Source organism: Meleagris gallopavo, chromosome 1, assembly GCF_905368555.1.
Source record: "Meleagris gallopavo chromosome 1, MGAL_WU_HG_1.1, whole genome shotgun sequence".
Taxonomy (NCBI): domain Eukaryota; kingdom Metazoa; phylum Chordata; class Aves; order Galliformes; family Phasianidae; genus Meleagris; species Meleagris gallopavo.
Genome location: NC_139404.1, coordinates 95,013,269 through 95,033,855, shown reverse-complemented (window position 1 = coordinate 95,033,855; position 20,587 = coordinate 95,013,269). Strand labels below are relative to the sequence as shown.

Genomic DNA, 20,587 nt, shown 5'->3' with positions numbered 1-20,587 from the left:
TAGGTGCTCAAATAAATGGGGAAATTTGCAAATTGGGAATGGTAAGTTAAACATCAGGTTGTTCAGTACTTGTCAGTACTATAATTGATTGCACATCTAAACAGGCAAGTGAAAACTCATTTCCAGAATGTTATGAAGCAGAGAAGAATTCACACTACAACAGACATATCAGTGAAGAAAAAAACAGTATAAGGAGAGTTTCTAACTTCATGCTAGGAATGGCCTCTGCTATGATTTATTTTTGGCTTTTTCTGTGTGATATTGGCATTTCTCCAGTTAAGATGGTATCCTTCTTAATAGATGTTTTATCTTTTAATTAAGTAGGTACACTCTTGCCTTAAACCAAGGTACTTAGAAAACTGTAGAATTCCCCCTCCCCAGCACACACACCCATTTTTAGGGGAAAAATGTGAGATAGAAAAATATCAATTTAAAAAAAGAAAATTTTACAAGATTTCTTTTTTTTTGTTTGTTTTGTTTTGTTAGAAGTTCTTATACATAGATCACTTTTTTTTCCCCACATTTTTAGAGAAAAATAATAACTACATACAGCTCAAATAACAACTACATATATATTCATTGTGTCTGTTTTCTGTCCATGGTGAAAAAACACAATGGAAAATAAGGGCACGCAGACAATAAATGTAGGAGAAACGTGCCAGTGTGCCACCTACTGCTACAGAAGCACAAGAAGACAGTTTGCTCCAACACCTGACAGTTCATTAGCTCTGAATGCTGGGAGGTAAGTCAGGTATTATATTAACTCGCAAATATGAATTTCCTGAATTTTACTGTTTTGTCCTTACAACATTCTTCTAATGCAGTTTCTTGACGGAAATAGTTCCACCCTTCTGGTTCATTAAATAAAATAATTTTGCAAATTCTTTTTTTTTTTTTCTTTCCTTCAAATTGCATCATATGTCTGAAACTAAGCCACAAACTCATTTTATTTCTACCAGTTGACCAAGTTCCAAGTTCTGATGTTTAATTGTTCTAAATTTACCACACAGTGATCTCTTCCCTTTTCCATTAATACTAAGGGAAAACAAAATAGCCGAATGAGTTTTTAAGGCAAGAGACACGTCTGTACCACAGTGTCTCACCTGAAAAAGGAGCCAAGACAGATATCCTGCCACCCAGTGGTTATTAAAAGTTTATTTGAAATACACAACTAAATATTTAAAGTGTCTGTAACTTGCTTAGGAAAACTAAGCTCCAGTTAATTTGCAAAGTAAATTATCTCAAAACAATTTGAACTGAAAATAAATACTGTGTATGTTGCTAAATGAACAATAAATAAATATTTCATAATGTACTCATAATTTTTGAAAAATTATATAGCTTAATAAGAGCTTTCTTCTGTGAAAAATACAAGAAAATTTCTATATACTTACTATATTTAGTATTATACAAGAACATTATTTACTTGAAAGTTTTCTATTTGACTGCTCAGTTAAAAATAAGTTCTTCACATCTTAACACTGTTAGTTATTATCCTTGAGCTTTTCAACTCCTTAGGCCTGTTTATATTTATAATTGCAGTCAATGTCTGAGTCATAGAATAGTTCTCTAACAGGTAGGGTTCACTCTCAGCTTGCCTATGCATTTCTCAATTTATAACAAAGGTAAGAAAGTATTTCGTTTTAACTATTGGTGTTTTGTTTTGATTTATAGAGGTGACTTTAATTGCTTTCTACCATTTAGAGAGAATTACTAAATACAGGATTTGATTCTTCCAAAAAATCATTTTCCAAACCATGTGCTCTAACTTTGTCCAGTAGATGGAGCCACGCATCCACAAACAACTTACCCATTGGAACCTAGCCAACACTCTGCCAGGGGATATAAGCATTACCTTATATTCTTGAACCATTCCATTCTGATTATCCTCGGGGGGTGGCTGCCAGGTGACTACAATTGCAGTCCCATTCCCATCATTTTTGGTTACTGAAACACTCTGAGGTGGAGCACTGGGCGCTGTTTGTTTGGGGAGAAAGATTGAATGGTTAAGTTTGTCAAATGCAACAGTAAGGGGTTTTAGTTTTCTTTTTAAAGGAAAACTGGTTTCTGGACCACAAAAAATGTATTATTTTTTTCCCTAGTTTTTGTTATGTGTAATTCTTGCCCACAAATCACAGTGGTATACAAGGTAAGTGATGTGCACCTACAGGAACCTACAGGCAGACTTCTAATTTCTGCTGTGCTGTTTCTGTAAGACAAAAAAGTCAGGCAGGCCACCAGACTCTGCAAACTCAGATACCAATTACCTGAACAGCACAGTCTTGAGCACAGAATTTTTTTAATGGGTTTCAAAGCATCTCACCCATGATCAACAGTATTAAAAAATGAAGTCTGTAAATTGACCCTAGCAGAATGTTAAACCTCAGCTGCTCTACTGTGTGAAAAACAGTGAGCAATACAAACCATATTAAAATCAGGATTGAACGTGTTATGCTTAACAGCTTTATATTTTGAATTTTAAATAGTCTTTCTAAAAACAATATGCTTAGATTACGCTTGGGATGAATGCAATTAAGCACACCTCTCGAACCACCCACAGAAGTAAACAAGAGCTACAGTGTATTTATACCAGGTAGTGAAGAGATAAGGAAAAAAGTATCACATCCCAGCAGATGCTCTGAAATCCCTATTCTGAAGCACCAGCCATGTTACAAACTTATTATGCCTGAACTACCAGATGAGCTACAACAAAAGAAACAGCTTTATGAACCTTCTCTTTTTAGCATGCGTTTGAGATGGAAATACATAATTTAGTCCACTATATCTGTTGCCCTCATGCATCTTTTCATTTTGTATTACTGATTGATGCAGATATAAAAGCCTTCTAAGAATGTGGTTTCCATTCCCTCAGCTACAGTGCTTTGATGATTTCTGCGGTGTCTGCTATCTACTTAAGATAGTGATTAGTAAGTGCTTGAATCTGACAGAAGTCACTTGTGACCAGACCATGAACTCAGCAGGGAGGAGTGCACACTGCAGTGAAGATAAAAAGCACATTTCCCATTGTGTGTTGGAGGAGGGTTTTGCACATCCCTCTCTCTCTCTGTCTCTCACACATGGTTCTGAATATTTACTTCGATGTCACCAAACAATTCACTTAATGATCAGTCCAACACAGTCTCCTCTGCTGCAGACTGCCGTTCTCTAACAGCACACACTTCAAACAAAATCAAATAATGAACATATCAGAGAAAAGCAGGCCAGAATACTACTTCAAAAAGGAAAGATGAAGACAGTCTGGCTCCTACTTGCCTTCTTCTAGGGTTTTTGCAAATTTCACTTCACTATCTGCTCCTTGAAACTCATTAAAAAAAGGGCGGGCCTTGATTTCATAGTTTACACCTTTCTTCAGCTCTGGAATGATAACGCTGTTTTTAGTTGGAGTCCTCACTTCAAAAATTAACCATTCTGATTCTCCATAGGATGCTGGTGTTGGCCGGTAAAGGATTTTATATCCTTGAATATATTGGGATTGCTGGTCCACCTGGAAAAACAGCAGAAAGACACCCATTACAACAATGCATTGTTTAATAATGTATTAAACAATTAGAAATAATTTATTAAACTATTAGGAACTGTGCATGTTGTCTGCAGCATTAGTCCTTGGTCTATCCATTTATTTTATTCAAAATAAACAATGCTGAACCTGATACAGACTCTTTGAATTACAGCAAAGTACAGGCCTGATTCAAAAGAGCATTAATATTGATGCTGGTAGAACACTACCAGTTTCAGTGGATTTATGGAAGCATTAAAGGGGGATAGCAGAGTTGTACAACCCTCGCTCAGTGAAATGAATCACCTTTACATTCATGGACAGGCTGAATGGAGTCAGGGGAACTCAGGATATACTTTGCCTATGCAAATCTGCTCTGCAGAATGGGGCAGGAAAGAGGACCAGGATAGGGAATCAATGGCTCTGACAAACACAGAATAAGCAGCAAGTGCGCCAGCTCTCTTGAGGTGTGAAGCCTCTCATAATTCAGGAAATGAGCACTGCTTCCTGCATGCTTCCTTCTGGAGTAAGTGATTTAAAAGGGCAGCCAACTGGCACTATCTGCATTGCTTTGATGAAGCTGGAGGCTGTTGAAGGGCACATTTGCCCAAGCACTTCCTCGGTACTCACTGACTCAGTAGGAGCCTCCTCTGCTGGAGGGAAGGGGCTGTTTAAGAGGGCTCTTAAGATGCTTACAAAATCAATATGGTAATATGGATGAGACTTGGAAAAACAGATCAAAATAATATGGTCCCGACTGATTTAAACGAAGGCCATTTTATACTGCATGTATGGAGAAAGAAACCTTAATGTAAATTAGGACAGGATTCAATGCGTTTGGCTGTAACCACAGCAGAAAGTTATCTTGCAGAAATGATCTCTTATGCAGCATTAACAACAAATTTCAATTTTTGATTAATAAGAAATTCCAAATACAACAATAAGAAACCTTTAAAAAGCTGCACCAGATTTTCTCTAGTATCAAAAATCTCACACGGTGATATAATAAAACTGTTTGCTTGTTACTTTACTCAAAGAAAAAATGTTTCATTTTTAATAAGCACATAAAGAATGCATGTGCTAGCTAAAACTGAAGTAATGCTTACTTTTAAAATTGCAGAGAAGCCACAGGCCACCCAAGAAACTGACAAAAAACTGGCTGCCTGGAAAAGGTTGTTCTGTAAGTAAAGGTCAAACAAAATTGTGCTAGGAGCCTCAAGGATGTCTTAATATTATTAGTTAAAAGAGGAAATAGCACAGTGCAGGTGGCCTTACCACAGGTAAGTGGATGCAACACGGCAGATACTACCTTGTACTGAGTAGCCCTGGTCATAGACCAGGACTCCACTGGGCTAGGGCTCTTCTTCAGAGTCAAAATGTCATGCTCTTACTCAAAATATTCTGCTGTGGCATGACAGAGGCTACATCCTGTGCTCTGATTGTCAATATATTGACTTGTTTAGATGGAAGATCTGAAAAGACTTCAAAGCTCAAACTAATTTGATAAATTCCTGCACTAGTGTAACTTTCTCCCATTTTTCTTCTTCATTCTGCATTCTATTTTAAAACTGGTCTTCTTTTCATTCAATTTTATTTTCTTGTTGTTTGTTACTTTAGATTTCCTATATTGTTCTTTCTCTTCATTTCTACCTTTTGATCACCAAATGTCTCCCATAGCAAGACATTTATAATTTTTCCTTCACTGTGGCTCCAAAGTTTTGTAAACCTACTTGAATATTTTTCATGTATGTTATCCTTTCCCTTGCTTCAGAACTTCTACAATATTGTTTCCTCACTCTCCCATTTCCCTGTTATACGCTTCACATGACCAACTTCCTTTTTCCTCCTGTCAGAACAACACCAATAGAACAGCTCTGAATTGTTATTTATGTCTCTTCTACTTGTACTACATGCATTCATAGCACCGTGGGAAGAATAGTATATTAAGATGAGGCTATTTTGGTTTGGGTGTGTTTCTCGGTACATAAATAGGATGGAATAAACACTTCCAAAGATAACTATGCAGTAGTTCCCTCCACTGGTATCTGACAGATGGAGAATTATCCACATTATCTCATTAGGGGACTAAATACACTTTCTACTGAAAGCAGTGCAAAAGCTTCAAATGATTTAACCTAAGAAAGCTTAAGATCGATTCTTTAGTGTCCAGGAGGATGTATTGGGAACTATCACTGTATTATAAGCAATATTCTCCATGGGGACAAGAAATGTGATGATGTGACAAAATTCAATGAAGTATGAAAACAAAGCCCCAGCAGAACTTATTCCAAAGAAAACATTGACAGTTTTTTAAAAACTACACAGCTTCTTGAAGAGTGACTTCACAGTGGTCAAACAGCACACTTCAGCAATGCATGTGACTACCTTTATGATGACGATTTATACTTACTGTCCAATGAACTTCAATTGAGGAGGAAGAAAGGATAGTAGGGTTGTGCAGATGTAGTACCACATCGCCTAGTTCTCTCTGCACCTGCTTGTGATCCACACCTTGACTTGTTGGTGGAACATCTGTAATAATTTAAGATTCAATTCTCACAAATATATGTAATTATTAAAATAAGTATATGTAAATACAAATAAATATATCGTAAAACATAGGAAGTTTTCAACAATTAAGTTTATCTTAGGTACTTTCCAGAAATGTAAGAAAAATCTACAGAAAGTCTTTTCCTGAGTTAATGGTATCAAACAGATGCACTGCACTTTCTTTGACAAAAATAGGAGGAAGAAACAGGAAGGAAATGATGGATAAAAAGAAAGAACTACATTCAGGGAGATCTTTGGAAAATGACTACAGCAGCATCTCTTTATTCTTTCCTGCAGAAGGAGAAAATTTTCTATTACTCACTCCAAATTCCAACAGAGACCACAAAAACTATATGAAAGGGCCATTGTAAATGCTTTGCCTTCAGGTAAATTAATTGGCAAACTTACTATTTTTAATTACAAAAGAAACAAAAACTGTAGAAACTAAAAGCAAGTCACATAGCTAAAGTTTCACTCTCATAGCAGGTGACTTCTGTAAACAGAAGGCAGAGCACAGCTGAGTGTTGTTTTGCTCTTCTGACATTTAGTCTAACTTACAGCTAAAAGAATTGGACATACATATGAAGAGACAATTTCCTCTCAAAATAGCCAGTGGAAAAATGGAAACACACTTCTGCATGCAGTGCCTTTGAAAAGAGTACCTAACTGAAATTTAGTGACTGTCCTAGACATATATAAAATTTATAGGGCAGTGACTAACAGAGTGTCTCAAATATACATGTACTACAGACAACAGAGGAACACAGTCTCTATATTGATTTCATATGTTTCCCTTTGATCACTTCATTTTAGAAAATACCATGCTGACAACAGTTAAAATCACGGACTAGAGAATTCAGTGAATGTACTTAGACTGATTTTTCTTTTCCTAATACAATTCCAGATACAGAATAATGCATTACATAAACCTTACTCTAGCCTATTACTTTCTCTCTATTGATTAGACAAGATTAGAAAACCTTCAAGGATTCTGTTCTCTGAAGACCTTCGTAAATTCCATACCTGTCTGCTCACAAGATAGGCAAGAGAGAGAGTAAACAGAAACTGTGTATATATCTATTACAACTACTGCAATAAGTCCTTGCAGGTATCCTAAAAGTTGAGGTTTTTTTAGATGCTGATTTTTAAAGGTACTTGTTACAATTAAATGAAAAAGATGCAAAGCATCCTTTTTGCATGGTAGTTATACTCTAAGTTTTCAGTCTTGTCTAAAAAATATTAAAGATTTTGTAAGTCTGCATTAAAAAAATCAGTGTGAGAACAACTTCTTAAAAATACAGTTCCCATTTTAGCATATAAAACTTCTGTCACTTTGCAGTCTTTTCACACAGTTGCCTCAAATATCTGCAAAACAATGAGATCTCTGAAGTTAATAAAGCAAATTGATATTACTATGCAATCAGTAGATGACAAAAGTAGCCTCTTAGAAAGGAATGCTGGTTATATGCAAAAAAAAAAAAAAGAAATATCATGATATTACTGCTATATCTATTATGTTCTGCCTAACAGTTCATTTAACTGAGCATTTCCTTTCCCACCATTTCTTTAACGCTTTGAAAGCACTAATGATAGAAAATTCTACTTGGAGAGTTGCCTAAATATCAACTTACTTGGAATGCTACAGAAAAGTCAGTTCAATAATTAGTGATATAAATAACTGCAGGTTATAAAAGGCGAGTCATCAACAATATGACTAAAACTATTAATAGACTCAGCAATTTTGTAATTCTGTGCTACAGAACTATACACATCATCTATTCTATGTTTTCTTGGTTAGTCTCTAACGTTTCCAATACAGGGACTGTGAGTGAGAACACTTCAGCATGTTTTTAATGTTGGTCAGGTCTAAAGGCTGAAGTAAGTTAGATTCCTGATCTGGACATGAATTTAACGCAAGGCAATAAATTTCTATGAACAGAAGTTAACCGGGAAATTTTTGAACTACCTTACTAGCTCAAACTGAAAACTTGTGGAATGCTACACTGCATGAAAAACTGACCTGTATAGAGAACACTGCAGCCCACCTGCTCACACAGTAACACATTCTGTTCTTTGAGGCAGACCTAGGAACCTGTGTAACTCCTATCTTCTGTGCGTTTATAACTACACTGCCTATCCATCCACTGAAATCGTTACCAAGCAGAAATGCATAATAACAAATAATAGGAATATGAAACTGCCCACTCTCCATGGGAGAAAAACTTGCTTTCAGACCAACTCCAGAATAAATGAAAAGTTCCTAAATGAAGATTTTTTGTTTCCTTTAACGAACTTCCTTCCAAAAACAGATGTGCTTACTTCTGCTAAGAAACAAATAAACCATATAGCACAGGCATCTTAATAAGCCAGTGGATCAAATTCTCTACTACAGCAGGAAAAAAAAAAAAAAAGGAAGATAACTTTTGTTACTTTTTCTTTGAAAAAGAATAAATTCTTTTTTTTCCCTATTTAAGAATGAAAATATTTGTACTGGAACAATTCAAGCTGCAAAATTCATAGAATCATCACAGAATCATTCAAGTTGGAAGGGACCTTTAATGATCATCTAGTCCAACTCTTCTGCAATGAATGTGGACACCAACAGCCTGCCCCAGCGATGGGGCATCCAACATTTCTCTGGGCAACCTGTGCCAGTGCTTCACTACTGTTATTATAATAAATTTTTTACTTATCTCCAATCTAAATGTCTTCTGTTCTAGTTTGAAACTATCTCCCTTTGTCCTATCACAACAAATCCCACTAAAGCATCTAGCCCATTCTTTTTATAGCCCCCGCTGAAGAAAGGCTGTTCTCAGGTCTCTTCAGACCCTTCTCTTCTCCAGGCTGAACAGCTCCAGCTCTCTCTGCTCGAAATTGCAAAGAATTATTTCCTGAACACTGCCCTAAGTACATTTATTTTCTACACTGACTGTGAATTTATTTAAAATTTTGCATAGTTGGATTCAGTCCATAGCTGGACTTCAGCTGTAGCTTCAGTCAGCAGGTGACTTCTTCAGAAGATACTACCCAGTTCTGTCTTTCACTTTGCTACCTGTAAGTATCGTCTCTCTTTCCTATCGTTTTCAACAGCAGTACTACTGCAATGCTTTCAATACACCACTGAAAGTTCTTCTTTCCTGGCTCACAATGCCCAGTTCCTTCAAATTTTAAATTTCTTTCTTTCCTAATTCTGCAGAAGCCAAATTAGATCATATAGTGTTTCTGTCTGTAAGTTCTAAGCTTCATTTGATTCACTGGATACAGCAACATTTTAATAGAACTTAAGGATTTGTGTGATAGCTTCAAAAATCAGAGATCACTTTTGTTGCTAACAAGAGCTATTCTGTAAGACGAAACTATCTTTGGATAAGAGATAATACGGCTCCTTTAGGCAGCACAATATGCTGTCCAAGCAGCTTTTAGAGTTTATGTTATAGGGAAATGCAAGTTTAAACAATGTATTTCACTACCTAACATATATCACAGTCAGTGCAGATAGTTGAAAGCTAGCAAAATTTCTGCATCTAGTATTTCTCAGTCAATTTGTAGCAGCCACGGTGGATACCCAAAATGTTCAATACCAAAAGCTTACCTTGAGTTTTCACTGGATCAGATATTTGGCTTGGGTCACTTAATCCATATGCATTAGCTGCCCTCACAAGGAATAGATAAATTGCACTAGGTTTTAGCCCTTTAACTGCAAAACTCTCTGTTTTCACATTTTCAGCTACAGTTTGCCAGCTGCTACCAGATGCATGACTAAGGATAAAACACACACAACAACAGGTTAGCATGTGCTTCTGTAACAATATATTACATACAAACTTAAGTACAGCAAGGTCACATGAGACTCATATACCTGAAGGCCTCAATTATGTAAGAGGTTGGCGTTGCACCTGAATTCAAATTAGGTTGCCATGACAATGTTACTGTATTTCTGCTGACATCTGTAACCTCGGGTTTTGATGGAGCACTAGGAATCAAGTTTGGGTCAGTGGGTCTTGGTGGCTGCACTGGGACTCCAAATTCTAACAAAGGAGAGAGAAATACTGAGTATAGATAGACAGGAAGCAGCTGTAAGCTAAATGCTATTCACATTTGCACTGGCAATTTATGACAGAGTCAGATAATTACTGCATTTCAATTTTTGACTTTCTTTTATGCATTTTCTCCATGCAGAGAACATAATTGATTTACCTTGGACCTCTATGTAAGCACTCCATGTAGCTTCGCCACTTGGGGTTGAAGCAACGCAGGTGTACCGACCAGTGTCACCCAGCTGAGTAGGAAAAGAGAAGAATAAATATTTGAAACAATCAGGCACTCAGTGGGCTAGAAAAATAATTATACCTCTGTACATTTCTCTATGAATATGAATAAATCTTTTAATCTAAAGAAAACTTTGAACAACAAACTTCTTACATTAGAAGGAATAATTTTATGTGCTACAAAATGAAAAGGGGAAATGTTGCATATCCTTATTTAACACTGCCCATTCTGAAATCAACATGCTGAAGGCCTAGTCTCGTAGCACTTATTCCTTACTCTGTAGAATTCTTAAGAAATACATTGAAAAGGAACTTAGATGATAAGATTCCCATACAACCTTCTGCCTAAATACTGCTCAGGGACTTGTCTGGACTGAAGAACTGTAGAGAATGTTGTTCTTAAAACAAAGCTTAAATATTTCACAAGGCCTTGTACCTATTGGTTTCTTTGTGTGTGTATAAATTTCACTCTAAGGCAGATCCCCGCCCAAAAATATCACCATACGTTATTCTCATCCAGTTCTGAATGATGCCTTATTTGGCACTTAATTCTGTAGAGAGGACCGTAATTTAGATGGCTTTGAGAACACCACTGATTTTGTGGGACTGCTTTCTTAATTTCTGAAGTATCAAATAAAAACACGGGAACCAAATAAAATAAATGAGGGGTTGTACATCTCCGTTTTATGCAATCAGCAAAATGTACTTTGTGTCTTTTTCTAGTTGGACCTACAGAGCAGTTTCTGGGAGACTGGTGACATGGCAGAGCATTGCCTGCGCACACAGCTACTCCCTTGCAGAAGCTGTGCAATTGAAATAAAAGAGCATTTGTAAGAAATTGTGACAGAATGGGAAGAGATGGTTGTTTTCTTTTCTTAAAGGTGCTGATTTCCACTCTCAAGAAGTCCAGAAGGGAGTGATTCAGGGGACCACCCAGGGAAGGGGAAGCAATGTCTGGATGAGAAGTGGTCCCCTTCAGGTACAGTTTTACTTGTTCCTTGACTTAAGTGAAAATACCCATGGCTTTGTGCAGGACCAGCAACAAGGGCGTGTGAGCAACACCTGCTCTGGCTGCTGCACCAGATGGGCCATAGGCACTGCAGTGATGTCACTGTGATGACACTTGGGCACCATGGTGACGTTTGAGCCTCTCTCCCTGGAACCCCTCAACAGTTCTGTGGGATTTCACTTGCCAGCTGGCAGGACAAAGAGCAGCTCCCTGCAGAACTGGCTGCGAGCACAAACTACAGTCAGACTGAGACAGTAGGCATTGAAAGCGAGCTGTCCACAGTAGGAACTTCTGCAGACAGTTCGGATCCAGAGGGTCTGGCTGTGTCCCCAGGCTCTCCTTCTGATCGTCTGGGTCAGGAAAAAGGAACAGCCTGGGCATCAAAAATGGATGAAAAAAATGTACTAACTTATCCTCATCAGGAGGAAATCATATGTTTACCTCATGCTTCTTACGAGGAGAGCACACACAGAGGCACTATTACCTCCACAGCCTCTACTTTTCCTGAGAAACTCTGGGTACTGGTTGAAAGCCACCAATTTAAGAGCATTTGGTGGGGTCAGAATGGAAGCTGCATTGTAATTGACCAAGAAATCTTTCAGGTCGAAGTTTTGGGAAAGAAAGGATCTTTGAGAGTGTTTGGGACAGAAAGCATGAAGAGTTTTATTCGTCAACTTAATATGTACGGATTCACAAAAATGCAGCGTGACTCCAGAAGATCTCCCTCGCTTCCCGAGTTTCTGGCAGAGGAAGAGGCATTTGTGGCTCACAGGAAGGTACATCAGTTGCTCCACACATGAACCAACTCTCATAATATTCTGGTAGAAGAGATGGAGGTTACAATAAAATAAGCCTCAGTAACAAAGATGGGGATGACAATAAACGTTCTGATCCTAATTTCTTCTTCCGACTGTTTGCAGGAATTTTAGAGGTAGCATTGTTGAGTACTAGAAATGTGGGAAAAATATATTTGGGTTTTATCCAGTGAGTCTGAACCCATGGAACAGAAAGATAAATAAATAAGGGTATGATGAATCTATTTATTTCAACATATCTTGCTTTAGTCAGCCTAAGCTGTAAGTTTAAACTTATCTATATTTTAATACCCATGTCTTTAGCAATTAAAAGTTGAAGATTCTAAATCTTGCTGTCCTTCAGTCTCAAACTGATCATAGCTCTTCTCCTTTGTATTTTCAGTTACTTTGTTACTATAGCCCATACTTCAGGAAAGATCATCCAGAACTGCTGAAACTCTGCAAGCGCAGAGCTGCCCAAAAGAGAAGAGCTGTGGCTGCCCACAACCCACAGGAAGAGCTGAACGAGGGGCCCCCAAGGAGCAGCCCAGATGCCCAGCCCATGGAAAGAATGGCTGCTGGGCCAGAGAAGAGCCTGCTGAGAGAAGATCCACAAGCAGGCACACAGCCAGTGCCATCCATGGGGCCTCCTCCATCCAAGAAAGCCTGTACCCAAGCCCAAACAGGCAGTACTGCAACTCTACCAGACCCTACTGCTGCACCAGAGAGGGAAGAATGCCAGCCTCTGGCCCCCTCCCCACTGCCACCGAGTAGCAGTCCCATCTCAGGTGCTGCTTCAGATCCTCCAGCTTTCAATGCTCTGCCCTTCAAGGCACCCACTTTTACGCCTGGTTCAGTGTGGCAGGCATTTGCCCAGCCCCCACAGGAATCAGAGCTGCAGGATCGTGAGACTGCCCTGCATTACCTCAGCCACTGTTTTGCCATGGCCATGTTGGCAGCAGCCAAGGTGACATCAGATAACTGGGGGCCCTGGGCTGTCTCACACTGCCCAACATGCACCTGCAGCTCCCACAAAGCAGCCCCGCATTGCCCAACATGCACCTGTGGCTCTGACAGAGCAGATGCAGAAGAACAGCCAGCACCCTAGCACGGAGCCCACTGCACAGAGTAGGAACAGCAGCACCCATTTATAGGTTTATAACTTCATACTTCATAGACAGATATTTCTGGTAATAGGATGTTAGAATAATAAACCCTTTCTGTTGTCATGTCCTTTTCATTTATTCGTTCAGGTGAAATCTCAGATCACATTTCTATTTGTCTTCAAAAAGAAATAGAAACAATTGTTCTTTAACATCAAGTTAACAGCCTTCTGCAACAATGAGGCTCTAGACACTTAGCCATAGAGTGTAAAAGACTGGATGATGGTTGCATGCCACATGCACTGAGAATGCTCTTCCTAATGATGACTTCTGAGGGAAAGTAGAGATTAATTAAACAGCAGCATTTTAATTATTGAAGACTCAGAAAGAGAATGCCACCTTCGTAGGATGACTGCTCACAAGATACTGCTCTACACTGTCAGGCAGCAGTAACTCTTGGTTTAATTTCTGGGCTAACATTTACCAAGGGTCTGACAAACCACGTGCTTTGTAGAGGCCTTCTCTGGAAAATAGAGAACATTGTTCAGAAGACCTGGAAAGATATTTGGCCTTTCTTGTTACAATAAGGGTATAATGGAGATAAATTTGATAATTGTCTTAAAATTTAAAATTTCATGTCTTGAACATCCTCAACACTATGCATTGTACCAAGAAGGCAGTGCAAGAAATAACTGAAGACAGCATAAGGCAGCATTGCCACAGATTCACTGCTGCTCTGGATCCCTTCATAGAATCATAGAATTGCTCAGATTGGAAAAGACCTTCAAGATCATCAAGTCTAACCATGACCTAACCGTACTACCCTAACTCTAACAATCCTCCTCTAAATCATGTCCCTGAGCACCACATCAAGATGGTTTTTAAGCACATTCAGGGATGGTGACTCAACCACCTCCCCAGGGAGCCTATTCCAGTGCTCAACAACCCTTTCTTTTTTGTGATACCCAACCTAAACTTACTCTAGTGCAACTTGAGGTCATTTCCCCTTGTCCTGTCACCTGTCACTAGTGAGAAGAGACCAACCCTGCTCTCAACCACTGTAACTTGTAATTGGTAAAAGAATAAGTCTAGCAAACATAATAAAGCCGTGTATTTGGCCTAATTTTATGAATTAATACATTTCGAATCACATGAAAGATAACAGAGCATTTTAAAGTATTTTCCATTTCACTAGACATGACCAGCAGTACTGACCAGGAAGATCAGGAACTTGCTACAATTCCCTATGAAAGCCATGTATGTGACAGGCGTTAACCATTTTAAGCCAGGGCTATACTATGTTTAACAAGTAAATATGCTTGAATAGGAAATGTTATATTGAAAAAGCTGTGAACGTGACTCTGTAAGTGCAGTATCCTAGGCAGAGGCTTTCTTTATAAACATTTGAAATAATTAGATCATTTTCATCTATTAGTGATGAAACCCAAATAATATAAGGATTCATCTCTGTGAAACACAAGTTTTACTTCTTCCTTCATGTTTTCAGTAACAAATAATCCCCTTATTTATTACTTAAAAGCATTCTTCCATTTAAAATAATAGGCCCTAGGCTATACAAGCCATGGTGTAAAGCTTAAAGAATGAACCATCTGAAAATACGAAGTATCAAATACTTTAATACAATTATTTAATATTTCATTAATTTTAAATGTAGTATTTCCAAAATGAAAAGTAACTTGAAGAGAAAAAATAAACAGATAACAGCAAAACTCAGCACAAAAAAGGGTTTGCCAGTTCAAGCTACCTTGGCATATCGGATCTGTAATGCTCCTGTCTCCAACTGCTTGATGCGAGAGTCCTGGGTAGAGATCAGGGTCCCATCCTTTTTCCAGAGGATAGTGGGTGTTAAAGTTCCTGTGGCCACACAGTTTAGTACTAAAATACCATCTACAGCTACAGTCTGATTCACGGGACCCTGTCGAATGACAGGGGGAGGCCGGTCTGCAATCACTGCCAGAAGAAACAACAGGAAATAGATTTCTGTGACTGGAAGCAATTTTCTAATCATCTAAGCAACAGCAGTTGCTTGAGGCTTTGAAACAAACTAAAGATAATTAAACAAGTAATTAAAGTTGGAAGCATGCATTATTCAGGGCATAGTGCATCATAATGATGCACAGCTACAGAATTTATAATGATATACAATACATTAATTTCAGAAGGGAAAGAAGAATTACATATTATATAGGCATTCTGTAATTGCAGTATCTTTATAAAGTGATAACAAAATGAGAAAGAATTTCCCAAATTTTTGGAATGCACAGTTTTTACCTTGTTTTTTTTTTTTTTTTTTTTTTTTTTTTTTTTTTACCGAGCAGCACACCTGTACAACAGAATTCATACTTTCAAGATTCAATGATAGAGATTAAAGAGGTAGGCAGACATGGAACAAAGTGGCAAATACCTAGGATTTTTTTTTTTTTTCTTTAATATGGTGAACCATCAACTTATCTTTGGGCTCTTTCCTAATTGGGAAATGCCTTCCAGTAGACTAAACCCAAACCAACCAAAATACCATATCAAAACTTCTCTGCTAACAAGTATTTTTCAGTAGTTTCAGATTTCCAGTTCTATTACAACTTCATCTGCAATACTAGCTCAAAACCATAAGGAGAAACCCACAGTGTGCCTGCAATAGTTTTACTGCATCTTGCACACAATGGAAATGAAATGATCTTGATATGTTATTTAATAACTATGCAAAGAAAGGTATCAATAAAGTAATCTCAGTATTCATAGGAACAGGAATGACTATATATTTTTTTCCCATAATTCAATGGATAATCAAGAAAAGAAGTAAGACCTATATTATTGAGTGACCTCTTCTTATCTTTCAATTCAATATGACAGGGGCTGTTGATTCAAAAGTAGGCATAACTTTAATGACATAAATGTGCTTAGCAGTGTCACTGGGGGTTGGCGTAACTTAAAAGCTGGTTTGGTTGCTGAAATATAAACCTGAAATTCTGAATTTGGGAACATCAGATAGTTCTAGGTTATTTTCATACAGGGTGGTGGCATAGTTTTTTTTTTTTTTTTGGCTAAGTTCCAATTCTTGTAATTTCATTTGCATGTTCAAATGACACTTGACATTTTTAATTGCTTAATTTACCTTTTAATTCTTGTCCCAACCCGTTGTAATGCACTGCAAGGCACTGCGAGGACATTAGTATCTTTCTCATCAGAGCCAGCCAAACTAAGCTCACATATAGTTTATCTTTAACTATGACAAGTATCTAAAAAGCTTTGCAGATTCAAATACTAGGAGGCTGCACATAAAGTCTGCATATAATTTTCCAAATAATTTTCTGAGCAACAGATTTTTTCTTTGGACTTATGTTTTGGTTTACTAGTAATTAATACTATTTAATGCTAAATAAGTAATTTACAAAGTGGTTAGTAATAATCTAAAAACATCTATGGTAGGATGTTAATATAATGCCAAATGTCAAAAATGTATTAAAAAATGAACACCAGAAATGATATGGATATGCTGCTGTTCATTATTGACCTACATCATTTTCACAGTATCTTTGCCTATCTTTTCCTGCTCACAGTAGCCACCTTGCTGACTGATCTACACTCTATAGCTGAATTTAACGCTTGTATTAATGTTCACCGCAGCCTTTTCATCTTATTTTTTGTTCCAACGCCCTCTAAAATGAAATGTATGATAATATGCATTTGTATGTTGTTCTACTGACCCCAATTCAGACTGAATTTTTTTCTTTGCTAGAACAAGGAAAAAAATGACATAAATGGAGATACTAAGTGAAGAGACATGGAGTAATAAGGGCTAAAGAACTAGGCAACAGAAATCTGAAAGTAAGCCAAACCTAATTGGGGAAAGAAAAAAAAAAAAAAAAAGGCAAGATAAATTAAATCTGACAAAAATCCACAATCTGAAGTATATTTATTAAATAAAATATACTGTTACACAACAAAATGGCAACACACAATATCGAAAATTTAAACTCATGAAAGAGATGCCCCAAACAGTATTTTTAGGTTCAAACAAAAAACGTATGCAATATGTGTTTACGTAAACCAGACACTAAAATAGTGTCATATCCTCTCACTGATACAGTTAAATAAAAAAAAAATAAAATTGGAAATGACAAAAAAAAAAAAAGAAAAGAAAAGAAAAGAAAAGAAAAGAAAAGAAAAGAAAAGAAAAGAAAAGAAAAGAAAAGAAAAGAAAAGAAAAGGTATTGTTACCATCAGTAACTTCCAAGTAGGCTTTTGTAATGATGCTTCCTGCAACGTTTAAAGTCTGGCAGATGTAGTATCCAACATCAGATCTCTGGACATTGGTGATGGTGAGGTCTCCTGTTTGTGAAACTGAAAATCGGCTGGATGACTGAGGGGGCTGGTATGAGAAAAGCAGATTCTAGAAGATGTTTAGGAAAGAGAGTTAAAAAAGAAGTGTTAAATAAATTCAAATATCAATAATCTTAAATATACATAAACAATCATATTATATAAAAAACATTTTGTTCTTCATACCTTAAGTGTGACTATACACAACAAGAATAGCTTTTGTAAGATTTTTTGGTGATAAAATAGATGCACATTTGCACTGATTATGTATGTCTTTCGAGATTGCTCTAATAATCTCTGTAGTCAATGCTGGGCTTTACACAAACTTTAATAGGCACTAGCAAAGATCTAGTATGTACAGATGCCACAATGGTGCAAGCAACTGTGGCAAGCCTAAAAAATTTGCTTCAACATCTTTTTTTAGAGTTTCATCCAGGATATTCCATTTATTGCATTTTAAATGCAAATATTTATTTACTTATTTGGATTATAGCTTTCAACTTCCAAAGACAGCAGCAGTTTTTGTTTTTTTTTAAAAAGAGATGCTGCTTGGGTTTCTGTAATCATAGTGTCTATATTCCATAACAAACTTTGTAAAACATAATTTAACCTTAAGCCAGTTTCTAGGTAGATGGATAGTTTTGGTATGAAGTGCATGGTATTTTACCAACAGTGGTCTGAAGTCAAACTGCAAACAAAACAGTACAAGTCTGTTAAATCAAATATTGGTTTAAAATTTATACCTTTGATTGAACAAGACTACTTCTCATCTCCCTTGCTTAACTTTATTTTGAATTTCCAAAAATCATCTGAAAGAATGGTGCACTAAATGTTCTATTTTATTATTAGCAAACCACAGTTACTGACCTCTTTCTCCATTTCCTCCTTTCACTGAAAGTGATCACCACTCAGAGCAGTGAAAATTAAGTAAAAAAAATTATGTACTAAACAACTTAGCAAAGAAATCTAGGCCATACAAAAATGTAAATAGTACCAGCACACTTATATAATTAGAGATTATGCCCTGAATTTGCTTACTAGCTTTGTACTTACACATTTAAACAGACACATTCAAAAAAAAATATTTTGCATCACATTCCTTCTTTAAAAAAAAAAAAAAAAAAGATGACCCTGAAAGAAAACTGTGATTCTCTTGCTATATATTATACTTTGTTTCATTCAATGGCTTTCAAGATTCTTTATAAAGAAGCTGAAAATCATTTTTCCCTCACTTTCAAATAAGGAAGCTGGGAGAAAAAGTGATCTCTTAAGGTGAGACCTGTGAGCCAATGGACTCTGGAAAAACATCTCCTTGGTTCCAAGTTGTTGTCCTACTAAGATAATGATTAAGATAAATCATTTATCTATCAGATTGAAATATGCATCTGGCAAACTAATATCTGCACCATAATAAGCCAAATTTTCTGAAAATTTAGGTGTATATGGGAGTTAAAGCAAACTTTGGCATTAGTAATCTTTTTGTCTCTTAAAATTTCTTCCTGGTATGTACTTCCATTTCATGGAACATTTCTACTTGCTTCACAAATTTATTTTTACATTTATGGAGAAAACTGGAGACTAAAGAAAACCTAGATATTCTTTATAGAAAAGTTGACATCACGTAGCATACATGTGCCTTAGAAGTAGAAAAGAAATATCAAACGTCTCCGGGCTCTGGAGATATTTTCCACAACCTAAATACAAAAATTTAAGCATTTTTCACTTGCATAACAATATCCCTTCAAGAAACTGTCAGAACGAATGGGCAGGAGGTTTGCTTTACCTGACTCCCCTCTCTCCGCCAGAAGATGGCTGGCTGAGGGTTCCCAGTTGCTTCACACTGGAAAGTCACTGTTCTTCCCAATGCAGCTACCTGATCACGAGGCTTTACAACAAACTGTGGAGGCTCTGAAAAAAGAAAACATCATTAAAAAAAAATAACTACACTACAGTCAGAAGACTGAAGTTAGCTTATGTGAAAGCCATGATTTGACTTCTGACTTTAAATGGTGTATACTACAGTATTCAAGTGTCTTCAACATGGAGAGATAGGACCAAGACTCATCAACCTCTAGCAGTCACAGCTTCATCAGCACTCAAATTGCCTTTGCTGTTGCTGAATTCTGACTGCACACCATTTGATTATTACTAGTGACTAGTACAAGAAATTAAGTCCCACAGACTTAGTGAGATAACTCCCACAGCAACAGACACCAATTTGAACAAATCTGTTAGAATTTGGTTTCTAAGAGAAGGGAAAGGCCAGAAGTCACATCTGAGAAATCTCTGAACAGCAACTGGCTAGTCCACAGTCTACACTTTGTTAAGGGCTGTAATAAACCCTGTTTAGTAATTATTAATTCAGGTTTACATGAGCAAAAGTCATCATCGATTTATGAGAGAAAAAGCCTTTCATTTTTTTATGTAAGAGACTTCTGATGCAGTTGGGGTCTCAAAATTTTTTCAGCCTAAACTCAAAAGCCCTTGAAATACTATTTAACAAATGATCACCATTTTAAAAATCTTCAATTCAATTACTAAAGAGGAATGAATTTAAGGCAACAGCAGAACTGCATGTTTTCCTCATTTACATAGGCATGGGTATGTTCAAACAAAATATATATGCAAATGAAGGCAAATTTGAAACATCTGCTCAGCCTAACATTATAAATAGTGCCAGCATTGTTCAAACTGATTTATACAGACTTCAACAACCACTTCATCCAGTAGTAAATATAATGTCAAAAAATTATGTCAGTCACCTTAAAAAAATTGGTATAGTTGACAGCATTAGTTACATTGTTGGGGCTAGCACAAGAGAATAAATCCAGCTTTGTTTTAGGCTGTTCACTCTCACTCCTTGAATAATGTGCACTAAATGAAAGTCCGTTCACTTAGTGTCTATTCAGTTCCAATGCCTTCTGATCATCTGTCCAAAACTAATTAATCTCCCCCTCTTGTTTGGGTTGAGAATAATGGAGATGCTTTGAATTTGACTTTAATAA

At 36.9% G+C, this 20,587-nt stretch overlaps 2 protein-coding genes across 6 annotated transcripts in view; one reads left to right on the top strand and one right to left on the bottom strand.

Annotated features, from left to right (window-relative positions):
- The window catches only part of ROBO1 (roundabout guidance receptor 1), a 693,687-nt gene that overhangs the window by 47,183 nt on the left and 625,917 nt on the right, over positions 1-20,587 (bottom strand). For all 5 annotated transcript variants that reach the window (XM_085241045.1, XM_085241026.1, XM_085241036.1 and 2 more), the window contains 9 exons: positions 19,366-19,490; positions 17,481-17,652; positions 15,007-15,212; positions 10,265-10,346; positions 9,927-10,095; positions 9,660-9,826; positions 5,928-6,049; positions 3,274-3,505; positions 1,856-1,977 (listed from right to left, as the gene is read on the bottom strand). In XM_085241045.1, the coding sequence (XP_085097171.1) occupies positions 1,856-1,977; positions 3,274-3,505; positions 5,928-6,049; positions 9,660-9,826; positions 9,927-10,095; positions 10,265-10,346; positions 15,007-15,212; positions 17,481-17,652; positions 19,366-19,490 (1,397 nt within the window). The remainder of the gene's footprint in view (positions 1-1,855; positions 1,978-3,273; positions 3,506-5,927; positions 6,050-9,659; positions 9,827-9,926; positions 10,096-10,264; positions 10,347-15,006; positions 15,213-17,480; positions 17,653-19,365; positions 19,491-20,587) is intronic.
- Positions 11,731-13,246, top strand: LOC146545527 (uncharacterized). Its single transcript, XM_085241057.1, has 2 exons — positions 11,731-12,120; positions 12,542-13,246. Exons 1-2 carry the CDS (start codon positions 11,731-11,733, stop codon positions 13,244-13,246), a joined length of 1,095 nt encoding a protein of 364 aa, XP_085097183.1.